The sequence below is a fragment of the Ixodes scapularis genome, unplaced genomic scaffold (genome assembly GCF_016920785.2).
Source record: "Ixodes scapularis isolate PalLabHiFi unplaced genomic scaffold, ASM1692078v2 PGA_scaffold10__122_contigs__length_95168666, whole genome shotgun sequence".
Lineage (NCBI taxonomy): Eukaryota > Metazoa > Arthropoda > Arachnida > Ixodida > Ixodidae > Ixodes > Ixodes scapularis.
Window position 1 is genome coordinate 56,729,887 of NW_024609836.1, and position 20,496 is coordinate 56,750,382.

The following is a 20,496-nucleotide window of genomic DNA, read 5'->3' on the forward strand; positions in this document are numbered from 1 at the left end:
GCGCAATGGCGGTAGGAAGCTTCTGGAGGCGACATGACGCCTCCAGAGGTGAAGCCACGGGATGCTTCCGGTCTGAAGAAACATGCCCCCAACGTTGACCAAGAGCGAACAAAACCAAAAGACGCTATTGGACGCAAAGGTCCCTTGGGCATCCTTGGGGTTGTTCCCACCGACCGCGACCTCTACTTTCTTGTTTGACTGGCTTTAGCCTGTATGTCGCCTCCCCTTCTCCCAACCTACATGAGACTCGTTAAGACGTGCCCACGGTTGCCGATCTGATTCCCAAATAAACGTTTTTATCCACGGCGGCCAGATTGGCTTTCAAAGCGTGGCACACGTTTGCAATTACGACCTCTCGGCGCCGATATCTTGCTGCTGGTGCGTCTGGATTGCCTGATAGTCAAACCTCGCTAGGTGCTCCCGCAGTTGTCAGACTGCCACGCAGACAAAGCGTTTTTTACTCCCGGTGGTCAGACTGGCTTTTGAAGCGTTGCAGACGTTTGGAAATAAGTCCCTGGGCGCCGCCATCTTGCTGCTCCCCTCTGTAGGTCGTCTGATGGTCCAGCCACGGTGGCTAGACCGGCTTACGAAGCGTGGCAGCTTGCAGATGTGCGTATATGTAGCGTAGGAAAGTGCGAATGGGGTCGTTTCTTGGCGCGTTCTCAGGGTCCCGGAACCACGTGCGTCCGGATGCGACGCTGGTGACGCAGACGACGGTGAACCACGTCCACTACCTGGGGCCCCTGAGCGAACGCTGGCGGGGCCCGATGGCCGTCACCGTGTTTGCCCTGCGCCGGGACCTGCCGCTGGTCGTCGAGGTCCTCGTCCAGATGAGGCGGTGCATGCCGGCGCTCAGGTGAGCCTCCTCCGCCTGCAGGTCATACAGACCACGAAGCTTGATGCTCGAGACTGGTACACTCCAAGAAATCTGGGGTACAATGGTGGTCCGAGAGATTTCTCTGCTGTGGACTGGACGTGGCATCACTGCTTGCTGCTGGGCGAGCGCAATCGACCAATGAGAAATGTTTGATTTGTTTGGGAGTTCACAATCAGACAAACTGGTGCCCTCATTTTGGGTAGTACAAGCTCTCCTGATAGACCAAAACAAGTTCTAATGAGAACCCCTTTTCGCAGCGCCCCGTGGGTAACGCAGGAGGCCTATAAACGCGAAGCGTAGCTTATTATATGTTCAGGCTTCTTGCTTTCTAATGTGTGCTTCGGCGCTCTTATCGACTCGTGTCGACATCTCATTGACTGCGGAGCAATGACATGATCATCGGGACTTGCCAGTCCCTAAATTTCTTGACCTGTCGGTGAGGAGGAATTACTTGAAACGTCGGCCGCAACTCTAACGGGAATAAAAGAAACTTTAGTCTCGGCTACAGATGTATAGACGAAAACAAAGAAACAAAAGCGGAACTAAATTCGCCAGGAAAAATAAGTTGCATCTTGATTACTCGCAAACTGACTAAAAACACGAACATTGGCAAGCTTTCCGGTTTACCGATTTTAGGGTTGCGTTTGGTGGTCCTTTTGCTGTTCCTTGTCCCTTAAGTAACCTTCTACAAAAAAAAAAAAAAGAAAGAAAGAGACGAATCAATGCGTTTTTATACAAGGACTGGCATTTTCAGGCAAAGGTGCTGTCGATGCATGCGCAAATGTGTCACTCTTCACAAAGGGGTACTCTGCACATGCGTGCATGGTACTCACAGATGCTGCGTGCAAACACGTACTTGATTAAGAACAGTTGGGTATGCAGACGTTTAAGTGTTTGCTGCATTGCGAGTTTTGTTTGTATCATAAAGAGTTGAAGGAAAATCGAAAATGACTCCCCTCGTTCAGGAAGCTTACAAAGAAGGTCCTAGACTTCCCCAGAAAAACGGTGCTCGCAGGCAGTTTTTTTAAGCTAGCTATGAACAGAAGGGCGAACACAATACCTCCCTAAAGTCAATGTTTCCTGCCTGAGCCCCTGAAATATTTTAAAATTTTGTACCATCTTCCTTTAACATATGACATTTCTCATCTCGCCCGGCAGCGACCTGTCTTGTAGAAGAAGCTCACATTTCTCCTGGGATCTCCAATGTCTCTAAACCTCAATATAAGGATGGGAAGAATGAAAAATGCTGATGCCACTCGACCGGTAACGGAATTTTTACTCAGTACAAGTAGGATTCAATGTTTTCGGAGATTATTTATCGTTAAATTTGGCGGGTTTTCGGAATTTATTTTTCGCTGAGAATTCCCAATTCTTTGAAATTTGAAGTTTTTTTTTTTTTTTTTTTTTATTGTGTTCTTATATTTAAAAAAAAAAACAAAAACGAAATAAATAATATTCGGGTATCATGACCCGTTGTTCTGAAGGAACCTCGACGTGCTAAAAGGCAAACCCTTTTGTCAGTAGTTCTAGATTTCAGAGGAAACTGAAGTGGCCTCTCCTCAGGACCACAATTACTGAGCTCCTATGCAATTTATTTGTCAAACACCGTCTTTTTCATTTTATTTTGTCATTTTTACCTCAAAATTCGGAGTTTTCGGATACCTCTGCATTGACAAAAAATTCACCGGCGAGTGTTTTTAGGATTTTGTGCGGATATATCCGAAAACACTGAGCCCTATTTATGAAGTATTTCTGTCGCTCATACTCATAGTATGAGCCTTCTGATTGTTTATCTGACGATACACACGGGCAGAAGTGAGACTGTACTTTAACGAGAAGCCCACTAAACAGCACTGGGTCGTAATCACCCGCTACATCATCCCCTCACCCTCGCCCACAAGCTATATTTAAACATGGTCAGCACCTCTCTGTCATCTGTACATGGTCTCATCACATCATCATTAGATGCGGTGCAAGGCCTTCATGGTACTTTCATTTCTGTGGTGGCGCGGCTATGCTGAACCAAAATAAATATTACTATTATCACGTTCACACACTTGTAACCGAGTACGACCGAGAGAGACAAGACCAGTTTTTAAACCTCTTACGACGTCTTAGGACCAGTTCCGCAGCAACGCATCCAGTCCTAAGAAGTCGCAAAAGGCTAAAAAACTTGTCTGATCTCTCTCGGTCGTACTCCGTTACAAGTATGTGAACGAGCCTTTACTAGTCGCGCAAACGGTCGTGCAGTATACCACAATTTCCCTCAATCTTGACGCGCGCTCCCGCGGGTTCCACAGCTTCTTCATGGCATTCGTAGTATAAAAACGGCCGAGGCTACGAGAAGCAGCACACTAACGAAAGACAGTCACGTGTTCTGAGCTTAGCGGCCTCAGCGTTTAAGGAACAGCTTCACAGAGCATGCACGCTTCCGTCGCCTGTTTCTTCGTTTTGTCCCGCGTCGCTCAACAGGTCTCGACACGTCCCGTTCCCAGGTTCAACACGAGTTTCCACCTAGTCTACCCGCTCAACAGCCGGGGCCCTCAACCCCCGGACCAAGAGCCCACGGTGGCCGGCGACCAAGTCCCCAAGGCCGCAGCCGGCCACGTGTTCTCCTCGCCGTCCTGCGACGCGCTGCCAGACCAACTGCGGTCGCTCCGCTTCCCGGAAAACTACGCGTTGGGGGTCTCCTACCCTGTCAACCTACTCCGGAACGTGGCCCGCCGCAACTCGCAGACCGAGTTTGTCCTAGTCCTCGACGTCGACCTGCTGCCCAACGACGGTCTGCACGAGTCCTTCGTGGACTTTGCCCGCGAGAACCGCCTCTTTGTCGAGTCTCACCGCGACGACAAGACGGTGTACGTGGCGCCGGCGTTTGAGGTGCGCGACGGTGTGCCGTCTCCGAGGGACAAGGCGTCTCTGCTGCAGCGCGTCGAGGCCATGGATGCACGTCCCTTCTACCTCGAGTTGTGCTGGAAGTGCCAGAAGCACACGGATTACGAAGCCTGGCAGCGGGAGCCGCCGGGACAGCGGCTCGCCGTGCTCTTCGAAGTGCTCTGGAGGGACCCCTGGGAGCCCTTCTACTTCGGCCGCAACTCGGCGCCGCTCTACGACGAGAGGTTTCGCCAGTACGGCTTCAACCGCATCAGTCAGGTAAGGGATTCACTTCACCGGCGATTTGTTTTGTCGACAGAGTTGTGGGTAGTTTTAAAGCGATTTCTTTACGGGCGACACCTTGTGGAGATTTCGAGCCCGTGGGCTGTCGTCGTACGCCGCTGTGGAAAAACCCTTCTCTTAGCTTTTGGCGAGAGGCCAGGGAAGTTGGGTTTTTGCGTCGGCCGCGCAGCGCAGAGAGAGAAGAGAGGGGAGCCCCGGCATCCCGCCAGTAACGACGCGACGAATTAAGTGAGAGTCTTTCGTGTCGTCTGCTTGAAAGACTTGTTTTCAAACATTACTTGCGTTATGCGAAATCCCATTTTGGGAGTATCCACTTGCTACGCGTAATGGTGGACGGTTTTCGAAACTTCCACCGCGCTTACCCACTTACTTCACGGATCACCTGGCACCGGTGGCGGTCGTCAGTGGCATCCACGACGCCAATCACGACGGCTATGAGAACTAACTACGTCGTACCTCCGTCCTCAGGTACGTGATGGCACCGTTCCACCCGCATTGCGCGACCGTGCTGCAGCTATCGCTTTCGTCTCTTCGCACACTGTGGGTGAAAGATGCGACTTTTTTTACTAACTCGAGGCGAACTAAGATTATGCCTCACTCGATGTCGCGGTTTGTCGACCCGTGAGGCACTGGAAGGTTGCCGCCTCGACTGGGAGGATGGCGCTATCGATTTGGTGACGCCAGAATCCAGGATACAAACCGCGAACTCTGGAAAACTAACGGTTGTTCACAGTATGGAAGGGTGTGCTATCCGTATTTTTCCGAACAAGGAGAAAGGTGTAGGAATGCTGGCTGGGTCGGTCTAAGACGCCAGGAACGACGTGTGTCGCGTATTAGCCAACTTATACGTGAAAATGGTGTCAAGTATAATCATAGAAGCTTGACTTTATCGTCATAATTCTATGAAGGAAGGTCACCTCGTGCTCCCATTGAGAAAGACGGGGAAACCTTTCCCCTTCATTCTCGGCACCGATACTTGTCCGCTTTCGGGCATATAGTTTTGGGATAGTGGTTGTTCGAGACACACTTCCCTCGCACTGCCTCCTCGCCGTACAGTTTATTAGACATTCAACATTAATTTACATCTTAAGAAGCGCATGGTCTGGCTTAATATTTTCTTGCTTCTGATTGGTCCTTGGGCGCTCTCTCCGACTGATGCTGCAATCTCATTGACTGAGTAGTGATAATATGACTATGAGTACCCAGTGACTACTAACGCGCTTGTAGAATCGCTGGCTGATGCTTACGTTGGCGTTCAAGCATAGCCTCCCTATACTCACAAAGCCTGTCAGTTCGACGACGGAGCCGAAGAGTGCCCGGTCGCAGATTTCAAGCGCGAGGATCTGGTAGCACAGAGCATCGAAGATCCATTTCTCGGGGAACCTGGACGTCAGCCCACAGCTTTTGCAGCGGCTAGGATCTGAAGCACACTTGTTCGCTCGGGAGAAGTGTGTTTTGGCGTCTCGCCGCAGCGGGGCGCCAGTCACGTGGCTCTCCTCTCATCCGTTGTCTGCCGCTCCATCTGCTCCATTTCGGCGGCCGCTTTTCGTGGCGATCTGCCAGGCTATATCAGCATATAGGAGGCTATGGTTCAAGCTCTTTTTGCCAGTTGGCTTTGGATCGCTTGACGTGAAGGCATTTCTGACACACAAGATCGCCGCACAGCAACTACACTGTTCTGCGTGATTTCGTGCGCAAAAACCGGTGTATGTCTTTTTCCCCCGCAGGATCTATTGTTTGCACGTTTTATTTAAGATTTCACCGACGAGCGTGGAAGAAGCATGACGATCGCAATGGTTTCGGAATCATAGAAACATACCTGCTCCGCTGTATGACGCCAGCCAAAACAGTCGCTGCAGCCCGGGTTGCACGTCTGTGGGTCACGGCACTCGAAATGCTCTCCTCTAGTCGTCGTATTCTTCGTTTTACATTTTTTTTTTTTTATTTTACGTTTCGCGTAATGGATATGTGTGTCTGTGTGTGTGTCGATATTCACTCCAATGAAACGCGCTCGCCGTGGGTGCTACCGAGAGTATACTGGCGCTAGCGCTTTGTTTGTGAGGTATTCCTAAAAATATGACAGCTTATTCTGCTGTGTATCTATTTTATTTTTTTATAGGTTGCTTTTGTGCTTTTTGGGCGTCGAGCAAATGAGGCTCGACCGTCTGCATCGTTGCCGAACGTTTTCGTCCCTCTTTGGAGCTAAGTATTTGCCACGTATTATGACACCTATAGTCACACTCAAAACTCAGCCGGATATTGTCGCACAGCCAATGTACACGCAGAACATTTGACCGAAGATGGTAAAGCGACACATCGGATATTGTAAACAGGAAAGAATAGGCGTGAGCTATATGAGGTCATCAATATTGTGCCGTCGGTACACAGTGCCGGCTGGAGCTGTTCCCGTGTAATTTAAGAACGGTGTTTCGGGCGCCCGGATTTTGTTCTCATTTCGGCGAACCGGTGTTGCCGCAGTCTCGCCATTTGAAGAACAAATCGATTGCGAATTTGCGATCGTCTGATTTTTTTTTTCCTTTCTTCTACTAGATGCGTCGTTTTGGAATAGTTGTGCAACACGTTGCGGTAGAAATGCGTCGTTTTTCTTGATATCTCTTTATTTATTTTACGCGCGTGAATTAGTTCGATGCCTATTCGTATTCGCTTCGTATAATATCCCGGAACACCGGCGAGTGGTCATTTTTGTCGACGGGATCGCAGTGTTCTCTGTAGCCGTTGTCTGTAATGGCCGATTCACTCGACGGACTGATCTGCGGACGGATTGATCACGTGACGACATGTCCGGGGTTCGTCCGTCTCCCAATTACATCCACACGAGGGAGGCGACGAACAAACACCAACGAAGACGGGCCGAACCTGTTCGCCACCCCACGGTGCCCCAAAACTCCGACACCGCACCGTAGCCGTTGTCTAAGAGAGAAATCGACGTTTGCTACCGCGATAAAGAACTTTAAACCGCTTTTACGTACAGATCGAGACAGGACATCGTGATATGCTGCGCGAGAAGCACCACTATATAGCTTTATACTAACCCAAGGCATGACAATGACACAGGCATGGTCCTGTTGGATAAGGCTTCGGCGTAGAAGCGACGAAGTTCTGGGCTTGCAGAGGGCCGTTTAGAGATGACTTCACGGACTCCGAGCTAGTGCACAACGCAAACACCAACAGCCACTAGAAAAGTCTTGCTGGGTGAAAGGCTGATTGGGCGAGCTAGAATTATCGCGGCGTGCCAGACGACTTTTGACGGAAGCTTTTTAACACTGACCCGGAGGGGTACCGGAACCTGCGTCGCGTCAGCCTGACAAAGTTTCTGCAGCTTCTTTCACGGGTGGAACCAAGAATCGCGCGATGAAATGAACCGGCGAACGCACAAAAAACAACAATGCGCCATTTTTGTTTTAATTGTCCGAACAAAAAAAAAAAAAAAAAACACTGTGCCGTCGCCAGGCTAAACGCTTTTCAAGTCAATCACCCGCTTGAAATCCGCGAGAGAAAAGACGCTCGACCTTATCATGTCCGCGCGTCCGCGGACGAGGCGCGGATGGCAGGAATCGGTGACGTGACGGTCAAATATTACACGGTCCACGGACGAAAATCGCGATTCGGTCCGACCTGTGAATCGGTTATAACCGCTGTTTGTAGCAGCGAATACGGCACCTAAATTCCCATTGGCTGCGATGCGTCATGTGGCTCCATAGCAACGGCGTCATTGTTGCTAAGGGGCCAGCCGAACTGGCAGCGCAGCGGGGGGGGGGGGGGGGGGGCGAGGGGGGGGGGGGCAGTATGCGGGCATGCGCTGCCCTGACGTTAGGCCATAGCCTCCTCTATACTGGTAAAGCCTGGCAGATCGCCACGAGACGCGGCCGCCGACATTGAAAAGGTAGAGGGGCAGACAACGGATGAGAGGAGAGTCTAGAGTGACTACATATCTGTTTGTCTCAGGGTGAAGACATCCATTTTTGCCTTGAATATGCCAGCGCGTGACGCTCTGGCGCACTCGGTGCCTGACTTGGGCGGTAAAATGGCGTCTATGCATTAGCCAAAACTACGCGCTCGAGCTGAGTGACACCGGATTGCGCACACTTCAAAATGCATAAAAAAACGATTGGGCGGTAAAATGGCTGAGATGTCACCACTCAAGCAAAAGCGCGCCTGTCTATGAAGGTACTCTAGAAGAGTCAGGTGACGGGCGTCCCGCTGCGGCAAGACGCTGAAACACACTTCTCCCGAGTGATGGAATGTCCGCTCGTGCTCCTCGCGCTACCGCTTCTTTTCTTGACGGGTTTGAAAACCATGTTTCGGGTCCTCGCCGCTGCAAAAGCTGTGCGCTGACGCCCATGTTCCCCGAGAAATGCCCTGTGCTACCAGATTCTCGCGTTCCAAATCTGCGACCGGACAGTCTATGGCTCCGTCGTCGAACTGCCAGGCTTTGTGAGCATAGTGGAGGCTTTGGTTAGGTCGTCAACCGTCGTCAACCGTTGTCAAACGTCGTCAACCGGTGTTCGCACCTAGGGCGATGATGATGATGAGAGGACACATGATTTCTGCACGCGCCGTGCCGAGCTTCGCGCTCCCGACGACCCAGCGGTGCAGCAGTCACCTTCGAGCCAGGGCGGTATGCGCAGCGCACCGCCGCACTCTCTGCCGGCGCTGCGGCCGCGTCTGCTCCACTAGGCGCCGACAAACATGGCGGCGCCTGAAGCATCTATATCGTCGGCGGACGCAACCTCGGCTGTAGCGAAACGTGCCGTCCACGTCAGTACACCGCAGACGAACTAAGCGAGCGGAAGAACGCAGCAAAACGAGCGAAGAAGCAGGCAGCGAAATCCACCATCGTTGTCAAGTGTCCGAATACACGGCGGGCGGAACGAGCGGCGGGGACAGAACGTACTGCTTTCGCATTCACTACTCATAGGAAGTGCTTAAGTGTCCTCCGAGTTTCATAGAACCAGACAGGCTGCCTGAGTGACGATGTGGAACTTGTTGCGTGTGTTTGGGGCGTGTCTTTCGAAATACGAGGCGCCTTTGCGCTGTTTCGCTGGATGATACCTTTGGGCTGTTTCGCCAGCCAAACAGCATCTTTGCTCTGTTTCGCTGGACGATACCTCAGAATGCAACTTTTAGGGCTGCGACGATTTCATCGCGTAAATATCGGTTCGCACCTTTGCGTTTGAGTGGGATCTTGTGCGTTTTGTTACCTTCCTGTAAGCGCTTACTGCGAGAATGTACTGACACCCTGGCGCCATCTTGGAACTGCGCACAACTAAACTGGAGGTTTTACATTATTTGAGAGATCGAATTCCACACTTTATATATATGGGGAATTATCGCCTCATTAACAGAATTATTTCAAACCCAGGGTTAAAGCATTATATATATGGGGAATTATCGCCTCATTAACAGAATTATTTCAAGTCCAGGGTTAAAGCATGATGCTCGAAAATTATAAGAATGTATGCTCTCATCGAAAGTGTTTCAGACCGTCCGTGTTCCTAAAAGGAGGAACGCAGAGAGGACCTATATAAATGCTGCGGATTTGGAACGCCTTTAAAAAAATGATAAAAAGGCATTCATTTTATATTTCCTTGGGCGGGAGGGGAGGGGAGGGCCTGATTTCTTTGACCATTTACAACACATGGTTTCCCAAGTCGGTATTCCGCGTTGGCTATAACAGTCTAGCTACATCCACAAAGCGGCGCGTACAACTCAAGGTTCTGGGAATCGAAGTATAGCATCTCCCACTTCCCGATAAAACAACAACAACAACAAAACAAAGCGAATTTCGTTTCCCTTTTCATTCCGCGGTGGTCAGTTCCACGTTATGTCTGCTATCCCGATCATTTGTTACCGCTTCCTGGTGTACACGGTGCAAAAACGGTGTTTGCTGCCCAATTGCTTCGCCGTGGTCGTATTCGGGCGGGCCAAAAACTGTGCCCCTCTGATTGATCGCGTGTCCCTACCACCTGCCGCCGAAATTGTTCTATTTTTTTATGTTTTTCATTTGTTACTTGCGTTTTTTTGTGTGTGTCTATGTGTGTTTGTGTTCTCTTTTTCCCCCCTGACCCGTGGTTCCCTTTTTCCCGAACTGCCTCCCGATGCACCCGACCAGAAATCTCGATTCTTCGTGGTTTTTGCGGCAAAGTTTCGCCCGGTGTTTTCAGGTTGTATTTTTGTTTTGGTTATTTACGTTTGTAACTGCGACAGCGCGTGCGAAGCTTTCCTACGTGTGTTTCGTGACGAATTTGTTTCTTTGGTCTTTGAGCGTCATGTGTTAAGTTTTGTTTGCCATATCGTCCGTGGTGTGTCGCTCGTGCGCAAAAAAAAGGGGAACGACGGCTGTGGCACGAATGTCCGGCGCAGTTTTCGTCCCTTTTCCTCATGCCTCCTTCTTTGTCTTTGTTTGCGTGCTGGCTCTTGCAACGTTTCTCCTTGTGTTCGGATTTCTGGCTGCTGTCCCTAATGGAACGTGAATAACGTCTATGCCGTGTGTGTGAATGTTTTTGCTCGAATGTTGATGTTCTCGAATGTGTTTATAGGTGTGTGTATGCGTGTACGCGTCGGTTTGTGGTCGTGAATGTCTCTGAAACTGAAAACACCTAAATGTTCTTTGTCTTTTTTTTTTTTTTCTTTCTGCGTGTTGAAGCCATGATTTGCGAGGTTTTTGGCGCGCAGGTCTCTCCTGAGGCTGTTTCGTTCGCCGGGGGAAACCCTAAAAGATGGGTGGCCACAGACCCGTTTATACTGTGAGAGTTTGGCCTTTTTAAGCAGATTTTGACGGCCCGGCAACCACAGCAGCGTAGCCTGACAACCGAGGGATGACTATACTTCCGTCGGCCATTTTGGGGCTCTGACCCATAGGAACTCTGTGCTATTTCTCAGGAATGAAGACGACAAAAATATAACGCCATTTTGTGTTATCGCGAAATCCGCTGGTTCTAGTGGGCAGCAAGCTCCGCCCATTGGCCAAACTCTCTCGGTATAAACGGCTCTGGGTGGTAACGCGCGTTGCGCCGCCGTGCGGCGGAAATAGCCGCGAGTTTCTATGTTTCTTTATCGGGCCCGCCCGCTTGCTTGGGTAGTTTGGGCCTGCTGGCACACAGGGAGTAGCAGTAACGTTGGGGAGTAGTGTTTCTTACTGGGTGGATACTGAACATGCTCTCGTTTGCGGGAATTATTGTCGTTGCTTCTGGTCACAACACGTATTACTTTTTCCGAGAGAGCGGTAGTTTGAAGTCCTAGGATTGGCTCTCTCAAAATCGGGAAAGATGTAGGCTAAATGCGCACCAGACTAACTTCGGACAAACTGCCCGTCAGTCAGTTCGAATATAAAGAAAGAAGTGGAGGCGAGTCATTTATGAGTTTTAATACAGTTTCTGGCCCAAAGAATTCCGTTTTCTCTGTGGCAGTGAGCGGGCGAAACGAAACGTCATGCTCATTATCTCAATGCACACCGCGTTACTGGATAGGAGGCAGGGTCGTGGCCTCCGAGATCTTTTCTTGCGCTCTGCTACGGCCTCTCTAGACGCTCTGCTGCCCAGCAGAAAAAAAAAAAACAAAACAAAAACAAAAAAAAACGAGCCGAGCCAGTTTTTTAGATCTCCCCATGCGCGCAAACAGAAACAAAATCGCCTCAAAGGATGCGCTGTCAAGTATAAGCCGGCGGCATGAAGCTTGCATTTTCATTGTTTTCATCATCAGAGTAGAGACAGGTAAGTTCAATGTCTCTTGATTCGTAATCTTTATTCGCGCCTCCGGTCTTTGCGCTGTTCGCTGGAGGATACCTTAGAATGCAAGTTTTAGTGCAAATCTATATTTGCCTTCTGCGAATACTCTCTGGGCACAGACAGGCATAGAAATATTTTTTTTCTGTCGTCATGGCGTGAGAACGGTTTTCTGAACTTCACTTACGTGCACGAACATTTGTTCTACACCTTCCGCGCTGGTCGTATGGGCGAAATAGCCCCTGAGGGGCTATATTGTGTTTTTTTTTATGATTTTGACGTCAGAGGTAGCGTCAAAGCACCACGACAAGACGACGTGACGTTACGACGACGCCTTGACGTCATCGTCGACTACGACGTTACGCGACGCCAAGATGCTGTCATAAGGCCGTCGTGACATCGCGTCGCGTCGAGGACGACGCCGTTTCGTGATATCAGGTGGCAGTTGTAACGCGGTCGTGACGTCGCGTTGAGGACGACGCCGTTACGCGACATCAAGTCGCCGTTGTGACGCGGTCATGACGTCGCGGGAGACGTCATGAGGACGACGCGGACGTAGTCCTCGATGCCGACGTTGACGTCGACGCCCCACGCAACGTGAAACATCGCTATGACGTCACGTTAACGTCGTCCTGACGTCATCGTTAACGTCAACGTCACAACGTCGTCACGAGGAAGCCTTGACGGCGTCTAACGTCGTCGCCTTCGCCAATATCAAAGTCGACGCGCAGTCACAACAAAGACTTCACGTCGTGTAACGTCGTCGACGATGACGTCGACGTCGACGTCGTGAATTTGTCGGGACGTCTTCGTGACGTCGGGTTGCGTCAGGTTGACAACGACGTCGACGAACTGACACTAAGCATCCTTATGACGTCGTATTGACAAGGACAAAGACGTCCCGTGATGTTGTCGTCATCGCCATCAACGTCAACGTTGATATTGTCGTTCTTGTCAATGCAATATGACGTCAGAACGCAGTCTTGATGTGTAACGCACGTTTTCAACGTCAATAACGACGTTGGCGTCAAGGCGTTGTCCTGATGCCACGCGGCGTTGTGACGACAAGTCAGGTCGCGGTGACTTTACGTACGTGACGCCTAACGCCTAGGTTGTATAAAAAAAATAGTCCGGCGCTCTATTGTTTCTATGACCTTGACCAGTGTGCCGGTCGAGATTGGCGTTGGAACGAAACGCGTTTTTCATAAAAAACGACTAATCCAAACCACTTCGCTCGTAGCGCCCGAGAAGGCGCTGCGAGCGAAGTGGCTTGGATTAGTCATTTTTACCCACATGCGAAGGTGCAAAAATAGCACTCCGGTGGCCACTCTACACTCTACCTAGACCGACGATAATGGGGATGATGATAATTCCCGTCTATTTCTTTGTATTCTTTGGTTTGGTTGCCAGCGCCACCAGGCGCCCCACAGTAGCATTTTCTGCCAGCGAATGCAAGGGCCTGAGGAGCGCAGCCAGCTCGCGAAAAATCTCGAAGGCCATGGTTGAGGCGTGCCTAGTTCTCTCAGGAGCCGCCTGAAGGCGCAACACGCCGCCCGATTAGTTCAGTTGCTACGTCGCTCCATGGTCAGATTATACACGCTGCTTCTTGAGACGTAAGCCAAACCGTTCCTGCAAAAAGTATGTATCGCAGAAGAAAGAAAAATGTTAAAAACGTTTACTGTCAAATGGGTCTTTGACTTAGGGACCATTTGGGAACATAAATAACGTTCGGAATAATTTGCTTATTTATTACTTTTGAGTACTTAACTATTTTTAATGTGTGTATAAGTATGGTTTCAATTAAAAGCTAGCTGAGGATAATCGAAAACAGCTCTATTTAGTTTTTTCTAAAATAAAAAGGGCTGCTGTCGCAAAAATGCGCTCCAATAGAAAAAAAAAAGAAAAAAAGGAAAAGGTTGCCATGCAGTGCGAGAGCTTTTTCTTGGTATGAAATGATCCACTGCACCACCGGAGGAACTCTCGAACAATAGAGTTTTAGTAGAACGTTGAGATGACTCCGAGAACGATACCCGATACTTCGCCGCCGCCTTTGCGAATACATCGTATCATGATTATCGGGTGTATCGGATCTATTGGAGCGATCTACGAAAACTCTCCAATATAACAGTAAACCTTGGAACGATCTACTAAAACTCTCCAATATAACAGTCAACCTTGGAACGATCTACTAAAACTCTGGTGGAACAGTCAACCAAAATCAACCGGTGGAGTGTCGATTGCATTCACGTGCCACGCCATTCTTATAGGGAAGTTTTAGTAGATCATCCCGACACCTCCGATATTAAATAGTTTTGGAAAACCGTTTTTACACATCCGATACGGTACGATGGGTCCTCCGGTACGCACTGCGCATGCTCTACAGCAGAAGACTCGCACATGCGCAGTTCGTACCGGAGGGCCCACCGCACCCTATCGGATGTGTAAAAACGGTTCCCTAAAACTCCCCAACGATACCCGAATGTTTGGAGTTATCCAAACGATCTACTAAAACTTCCCATTGGCCCGTTTAGGGGCACCGCAAATTTCGCCGCTTGCGGGGCGTAGAAGGTTGGGAGAAGTCGTTACAATTTATTCGGGCACACATCTCTAGTTCCCACGCGTTCTTTCATAATGGGCGATTTATGTGTTTGTGGGGAATTTCATGTATCGACCGTGACACGTAGACTGTTGCTCTTCGTTTTATTGCACGGTGCTTCGTGGAACTGCTGCTTCGGAATGAGTAGCGTCGACGATTATGACAGCCACTATACCGCGCGAAAAGAAAAGTAGCGAGCGACGCTCCATTAAACAAATAAAAAAAGAAGGATAAAACCAAACGGTTATTGAGAGGGGGAGGCGACGTTTCAGGAGAGGGTGCGCGGGCTACTTCGTTCCGTACGTCGTTTCGCCTCATACGATGGACCGCGGCGGATGCTACGAGCCATATCCCAGCCAATCCAGCGATGGGAAATGATCACGTGACCAAGCGCCCCACGCTTCTCGCTGCCGCCCCTCTCGAATGTCACGTGACACCCGCGGGGCGTTTCTTACTTCCGATTTGGTGCCGTGTGAATAGAGTTTTAGTAGATCGTTCCGACGACTCCGATAATAAGAAGTTTTTGTAGACCGCGTTTCTCCCTGCGCCAAGCCCTCCGCAACGAAGAAACCTCTACTGCGCCTGCGCTGGGACTGTAAAGTTCCGGATATCGTAACAAGTTGCGGAGAGCATTGCAAGACGGCGAAAGCGATGTACGAAAACTCCCTAATGCCGCCCGATACTTCGCCGTCGCCTCCTTTGAGCATGCATTGAATCGTGATCGGGTATTGTTATCGGGGGTATCGGAACCATCTACTAAAACTCTCTATTGTCACGTGACCTTCGGGAAGAGCGTGTAGCATCGCGCGAGGCGCGATTGGCTGGGATGGCTCCGTTTGCGTCCACTGCACTTCATCGCGAGGGAAAACGGGAGTTTAGTGTGCCCGAAACAACTTATCGAAACAAATCTAATAAAGAGTGAGAGGTGGGAATATAAGTGGGGAGAGATAAAACGCAAGAATGGAGGGGGGGGGGGGGGGGGGTGAGTGAGCGGGCAATGTGGCGTGGTCTCGCTTATCGAAACCGTTTTGGCGAAAATGGACGGCCGTATGGTATAAGTGCTCGTAATTTCCTTTTTTTTTATATTAGTTTTGTTGGCTGGCGAGCCGGCGAGCTCTTCGCCGAAGTTCGGTTTCGGGTGCTTCTTTTTGCGGGAGTTGGTGGCTTGTTTTCTTTTTTCTTTTTCTGTTTCGTCGACCGTGATCGTTTCCAGGATGACGCTTGCAATGCGTTCCCGCCGCCAGTTCACTTTGGCCGTTTATAAAACCCTTCCCCGAACGCGTATTACTGTACTGGTATTGGAGACGCCACTCTTCTGTTTTCCATCTTTTTGTGTCGTGGCGTTTACTAGAGTTTAGCTGGAAAAGTTTTAGTTTATATATTTTTATTTCTTTCTGAATTTTGCTTTTGTAGGGCCTACGGTGTCACTGTTGCAACAAGAGCTGTATAGAAAAGCTTCTTTATACACAAAAATATAAATAAAAGCTTTTCCTTTTTGTTTTCTGCGCGCTAATATTGGAAAAAAAAAAAAAAAAAAAAAGGGCGGGGCGCTGACGGATTTTCCTCCTATTTCGTGAGGTCAGTAGAATGGTACCTCCGTGCTGAGTGACGTCATAATTGTTTGGGAATTCGGGGGCGGAGTCTCTCTCGCTGTTCTTACAGGGTAGCGATATTTTATTTTATTTTCTCCTCATAATCAATCGCAGCTTAATAACCGGTGTCGGTTGTTTCTGTTTGTCCCTCTTGTAGGACTCGGGCATAACAGCATCGTTAAAGGACACTTGGCCAGTGTCGTGCACGCATTGACTGTAGTGTTACGTACCTTTGACAAGCTTTCAAATGGTCTGTGTAATGACATAAGTGAAAAGTGACTCTATGACCTTTGACAAGCTTTCAAACGATCGGTGTAATGACATCAGTGAACAGTGACGCAGGTAGCAGTGCTAATTTCTTGTTTTCTTTTTCTTTTTTCTTGGCAGTAGGAAAAGTTTTTACGTCGAAACGTTTTGATTACGTTATGTACCGTGGGGGCACGTATTTTTTACCGCAGATGACATAAATGCGACGCGAAGTTTCTGTGATTTGTTGAACCGATTAACATCCCCGTGGCTTATGTATCGTCTTGGGAAGTTTATCGGCGAAAATGAAAGTACATTTTCCAAAGAAAATACTTGTGATTTTCGAAGTCGATAGACCATATTATAGATAGACTCAGCTATCGGGACCTTGAAATCTGTTTACCCACCTAAGTTAGAAGATGAAGATGGCGCCGCTATCCCGAGAGTCGAATATGGCGTTATAAATTTCAGGCGGCGAAGACATCTTTAACGCTGTTTGTGGAGCTCTTGCATTCATACGTATATATTTTAACAACAAATGTGTTTTCTTTTTAGTTTTTTTTTATTGAGATATCTTGAGGTTGATCTTAAACGACGGTTTCCTACCACGGAGCGTGATCGAGATTGAAGTGGTGCGATATGCGGTTCTCCCTGCGGCCGTTTTTATTTACTGGGCGGTAGAACGCCTTCTTCGCATGCGCAGTCTTCTACACGGTATATCACTCGCCGCGCACGCGTCCACAGACTCGGCATTTTTCATCATCCGAATGATAAGCTCAGGAAAGGTGGGTACCTCGTTTTCCCTTGAGTCAGTGCGGATTTGCAAAGCTATCGAGTAGGAGATCGAACCATAAGGGGCGTTTTATCGAGCTCGGTTTCCGCACAGCCCGGTGTTTATCTTAACGCAGCGTAGCCAAGAAATTGAACTTCGCCTAGCAGGGTCTGGGGCTCTTAACCAGTGCTTTGGTCGCGCGAGCCGTCATCATGCGATTTCTCTGATCAGACACAAACAAGAAAATTAGGTTTGTTGCCCACGCAGCTGAAGGGTACCGCTATAGTGGCGTGACTTTTCTAACTCCTCCCAAATATACAAAAAAAAAAAAAAAAACGTTAGGCGATTTCTTTTTTTCTGCGTTTCATTGGATTAGCCGCTGATAATACATCTACAGAGAGACGGTGAACGACGTTTTGCGTTGCAGTGTACTAGCGTTCTTTTGTCTGTATTTTTTTTTTTTTTTTTTTTGCTGTTTGAATTGCGTTTTTGCGGTCTATGGCGGTGGGTTCGTTCCAGTCTTCTACACGTTACTGAAAAAAAAGGATGAATTGATCACAATTACAATTACTCCCGGTTAAAAATTATTCATGTATAGTAATTGGCGATTGCTTGAAAAAAAGTAACCGTTACTTTTCCGATTACTTCGGATTTTAAAAACGACAGTTTCTTGCGCCGGTTTGAAAACGGGTCTTTCCCACTGTCTGTTGTTGGGTTAGAATAACCGAACTATAAAATGCTTATCTCTTTAATCCACCGATTTCGGTAGACCATCGACCCTCTCGGAGACTCGATCGCTTAGAGGATTCCTCGATACGAAACTTGTACAAACAAAACTGCGCCACTAGGAAGGAGGGGAAAAATAGTAACGAATACAAGTAACTTTCGTACTTGCAAAAGTCGTCAGATTACTCTCGCTATTACTTCCTACTAAATGCATTCGAATGATTACGCAATTATTTAAAAATAGTCGAGTACGGGTAATTTGATTATTCGTAATGAGCGTACTGTATACATGTCCGACTCGTTCCGACTTACGGTGAAATCAGGTGGCGCAACATTCGGGGATTTTGTAGGTTTGCCGGATGCGAACACTTTGTCGACTTCTCCGAAGAACGTCGGCCTCCCCCAGTTTTCGTCGAAAATCCAATTTGGAGCAGACTGTTAAGAGCGAGAAAAGGTACCCTCCGCGACACTCCATAGCACGGACACGACGTCGGCGTTTTTTCGCGTTTTTTTTTTTTTTTTTACTTTGAACTGGTATTGGCAAACGAGCACTTTTCGCCACTCTAGTAGTCTCGATAACAAAGCTCTAATTCTAAAAGAAAAGCAAGAAAAAGAAACAACAACATAATGGCGGTGCTTTCCTTGCGTTATCGACCACACTATATATAGTACATGATACAGAAGAGAGTCAATAGAAACTGTATCCAGGCATGTTCGGAGCATACATTTGCATTAAACGAACATGCTCGAGCATGCATGAGGCCTGTCCGCAGATATATTATGTCATCATGCGTGCAATAAAGTTTTTTTTTTTTTTTTGTACAACTTATATGACGCATCGGACCTTATTTTGCGCTGTGTACATATCTCTACTCCCTGAATGCTTGCCAACTCCGTTTCAGTCCATAGGAAACGCTGCAAAGGCTACTTACGAGCTGCGTTAAAAGAGCTTACGAGACTGATTTTGTAGCGTAAGAAGAGAAGGCAGCACAGTGAAGCACGCGCAGCAGTCGAAAGAAGGGACCTTTGTGTCTGGTTATACCAAAGTACGTCGCTTTGTGCGCATTTGGAGCTGCGCTACTCGAGTTTTTTGTGACAACGTGCACGAGCACAATGGCGATTTCACCGTAGACTGGAAACCGGAGCGGAAGCGAACACATTCTCGTGAAGCTCGGAAAATCTAAAAAAAAGGCCTTCGAAACGATTCAGCGAGCTCGTGTCAAAAAGCGGCGAATTTTGCGAAGTGTTTTTAAGTGGCACTCGCACTTCGGGAACGGCAGAACATCGCTGGAAGACGAAAAGCGCGGTAGGGCGACCTTATCTGACCTCTCCTTGACATCTGTGACGTTCTACCATGCTTGAGGCGCGAGTGGCACTCAGAACACCTCGCACGCCTCGTTGCTTTTTGACATTAGCCGTCTGAATCAGTTCAGAGGTCTCTGTTGGAGATTTGCCAAGTTTGGCGTCAAATTGATGTCTGCACTCGCTTTGGCTTTCAGTCTAAGAAGACGTCGCCAATATACTCGTGCACGTGGTCAGACAAACTCGTCTAGCGCGCCATTCCAAATGTCCGCCGAGCGCCGCGCTTTGACATAATGACGCAGGAAGGTCCTTGCCTTCGACTGCATGCGCGCACATCGCTGTGCTGCCCTCGTTTTAATGCGAAAGCATGAACTCTCCCATGTAGCGAAGCCGGCCGTTCCTGTAGCCTTCTGTAGCAGAAAAACGACATCTCAATTCTCAATTCCCACTGGCGCGACGCGTCATCTGGCCCCGTAGCAACGCCGTCCTCGTTGCTAAGAAGCCAGCCGAACTGCTGGCGGTGCAGCGGGACTGGGGCGGGGGGGGGGGGGGGGGGGGGGGGGGACGCAGATATACGCGCTGACCTGACGTTAGACCTAACGGTAGGCCTGTCGTTACGCTTTGAGGTCTAACGGCATGAAGCGGTACGCGCAGCTCTTTGACGTGAGGGTGGGATGCGAGTACGCACTGGCCTGACGTTAGGCCTAACTTTAGGCTTAACGTTACGCTTTGAGGTCTAGCGTCGTCAATCGGTATCCGCAGCTAGGAAGATGATGGTGATAAGAGGACACGCGATATCAGCACGTGCCGCACCGAGCTTCGCGCTCCCGCCGCTGGCTCACCCAGCGGCGCAGCAGTCACCAGCAAACCAGGGCGGTCTGCGCGGCGCGCCGCCGCACTCCCTGCCGGCTCTGCGGCCGCTTCTGCTCCTCTCGGCGCCGAGAATGCTCACGCATTCACAACTCATAAGAAGTGCTTAGGCATCCTCGGAATTGTTTTCCACTACAAAATCAGTCTCGGAACTTTGTGATCACACCTGGTACGAGCACAAGTATACTGGTTGGCGTTCTCGCGCTATGAACGTTCGCTCACCAGCGTGCATGAGAGCATCAATACACGTGCGGTAGTCCAAACGAGAAGTCGACACAAGCCCGAAGTAAATGCGCTAAAAATGAAAGTCCATAAATTTGCCACACATCTGCAAGTAAAAAAACAAAGACAAAAAGAGACTTAAGAGGGCATTAATACGTTGGATATTCTTTATTGTCAGTTTTGAATTGCGACTATTGTTTCCTTCTAAATTTTCGCGAAGCTAATCCAGCAGCCGTCGCTTCCGCAATAGATTAAATTCGTAGCGTGGGAAGTCGCTTTTTACGATGTATTTGAAGTGGGTTAGCTCCATCGAACCTACGCCGTGTAATTCGTTCTTCGCAACCCCGCATTCGGAAAAGCTAATTGGAAAA

General features: G+C 49.1%; 1 protein-coding gene across 1 annotated transcript in view; it reads left to right on the top strand.

Annotated features, from left to right (window-relative positions):
- Positions 1 to 20,496, top strand: part of LOC8024191 (beta-1,4-glucuronyltransferase 1) — a 233,464-nt gene that overhangs the window by 15,775 nt on the left and 197,193 nt on the right. Inside the window, exons 4-5 of the mRNA XM_042288564.1 lie at positions 667 to 856; positions 3,373 to 4,030. Coding sequence (XP_042144498.1) covers positions 667 to 856; positions 3,373 to 4,030 — 848 coding nt within the window. The remainder of the gene's footprint in view (positions 1 to 666; positions 857 to 3,372; positions 4,031 to 20,496) is intronic.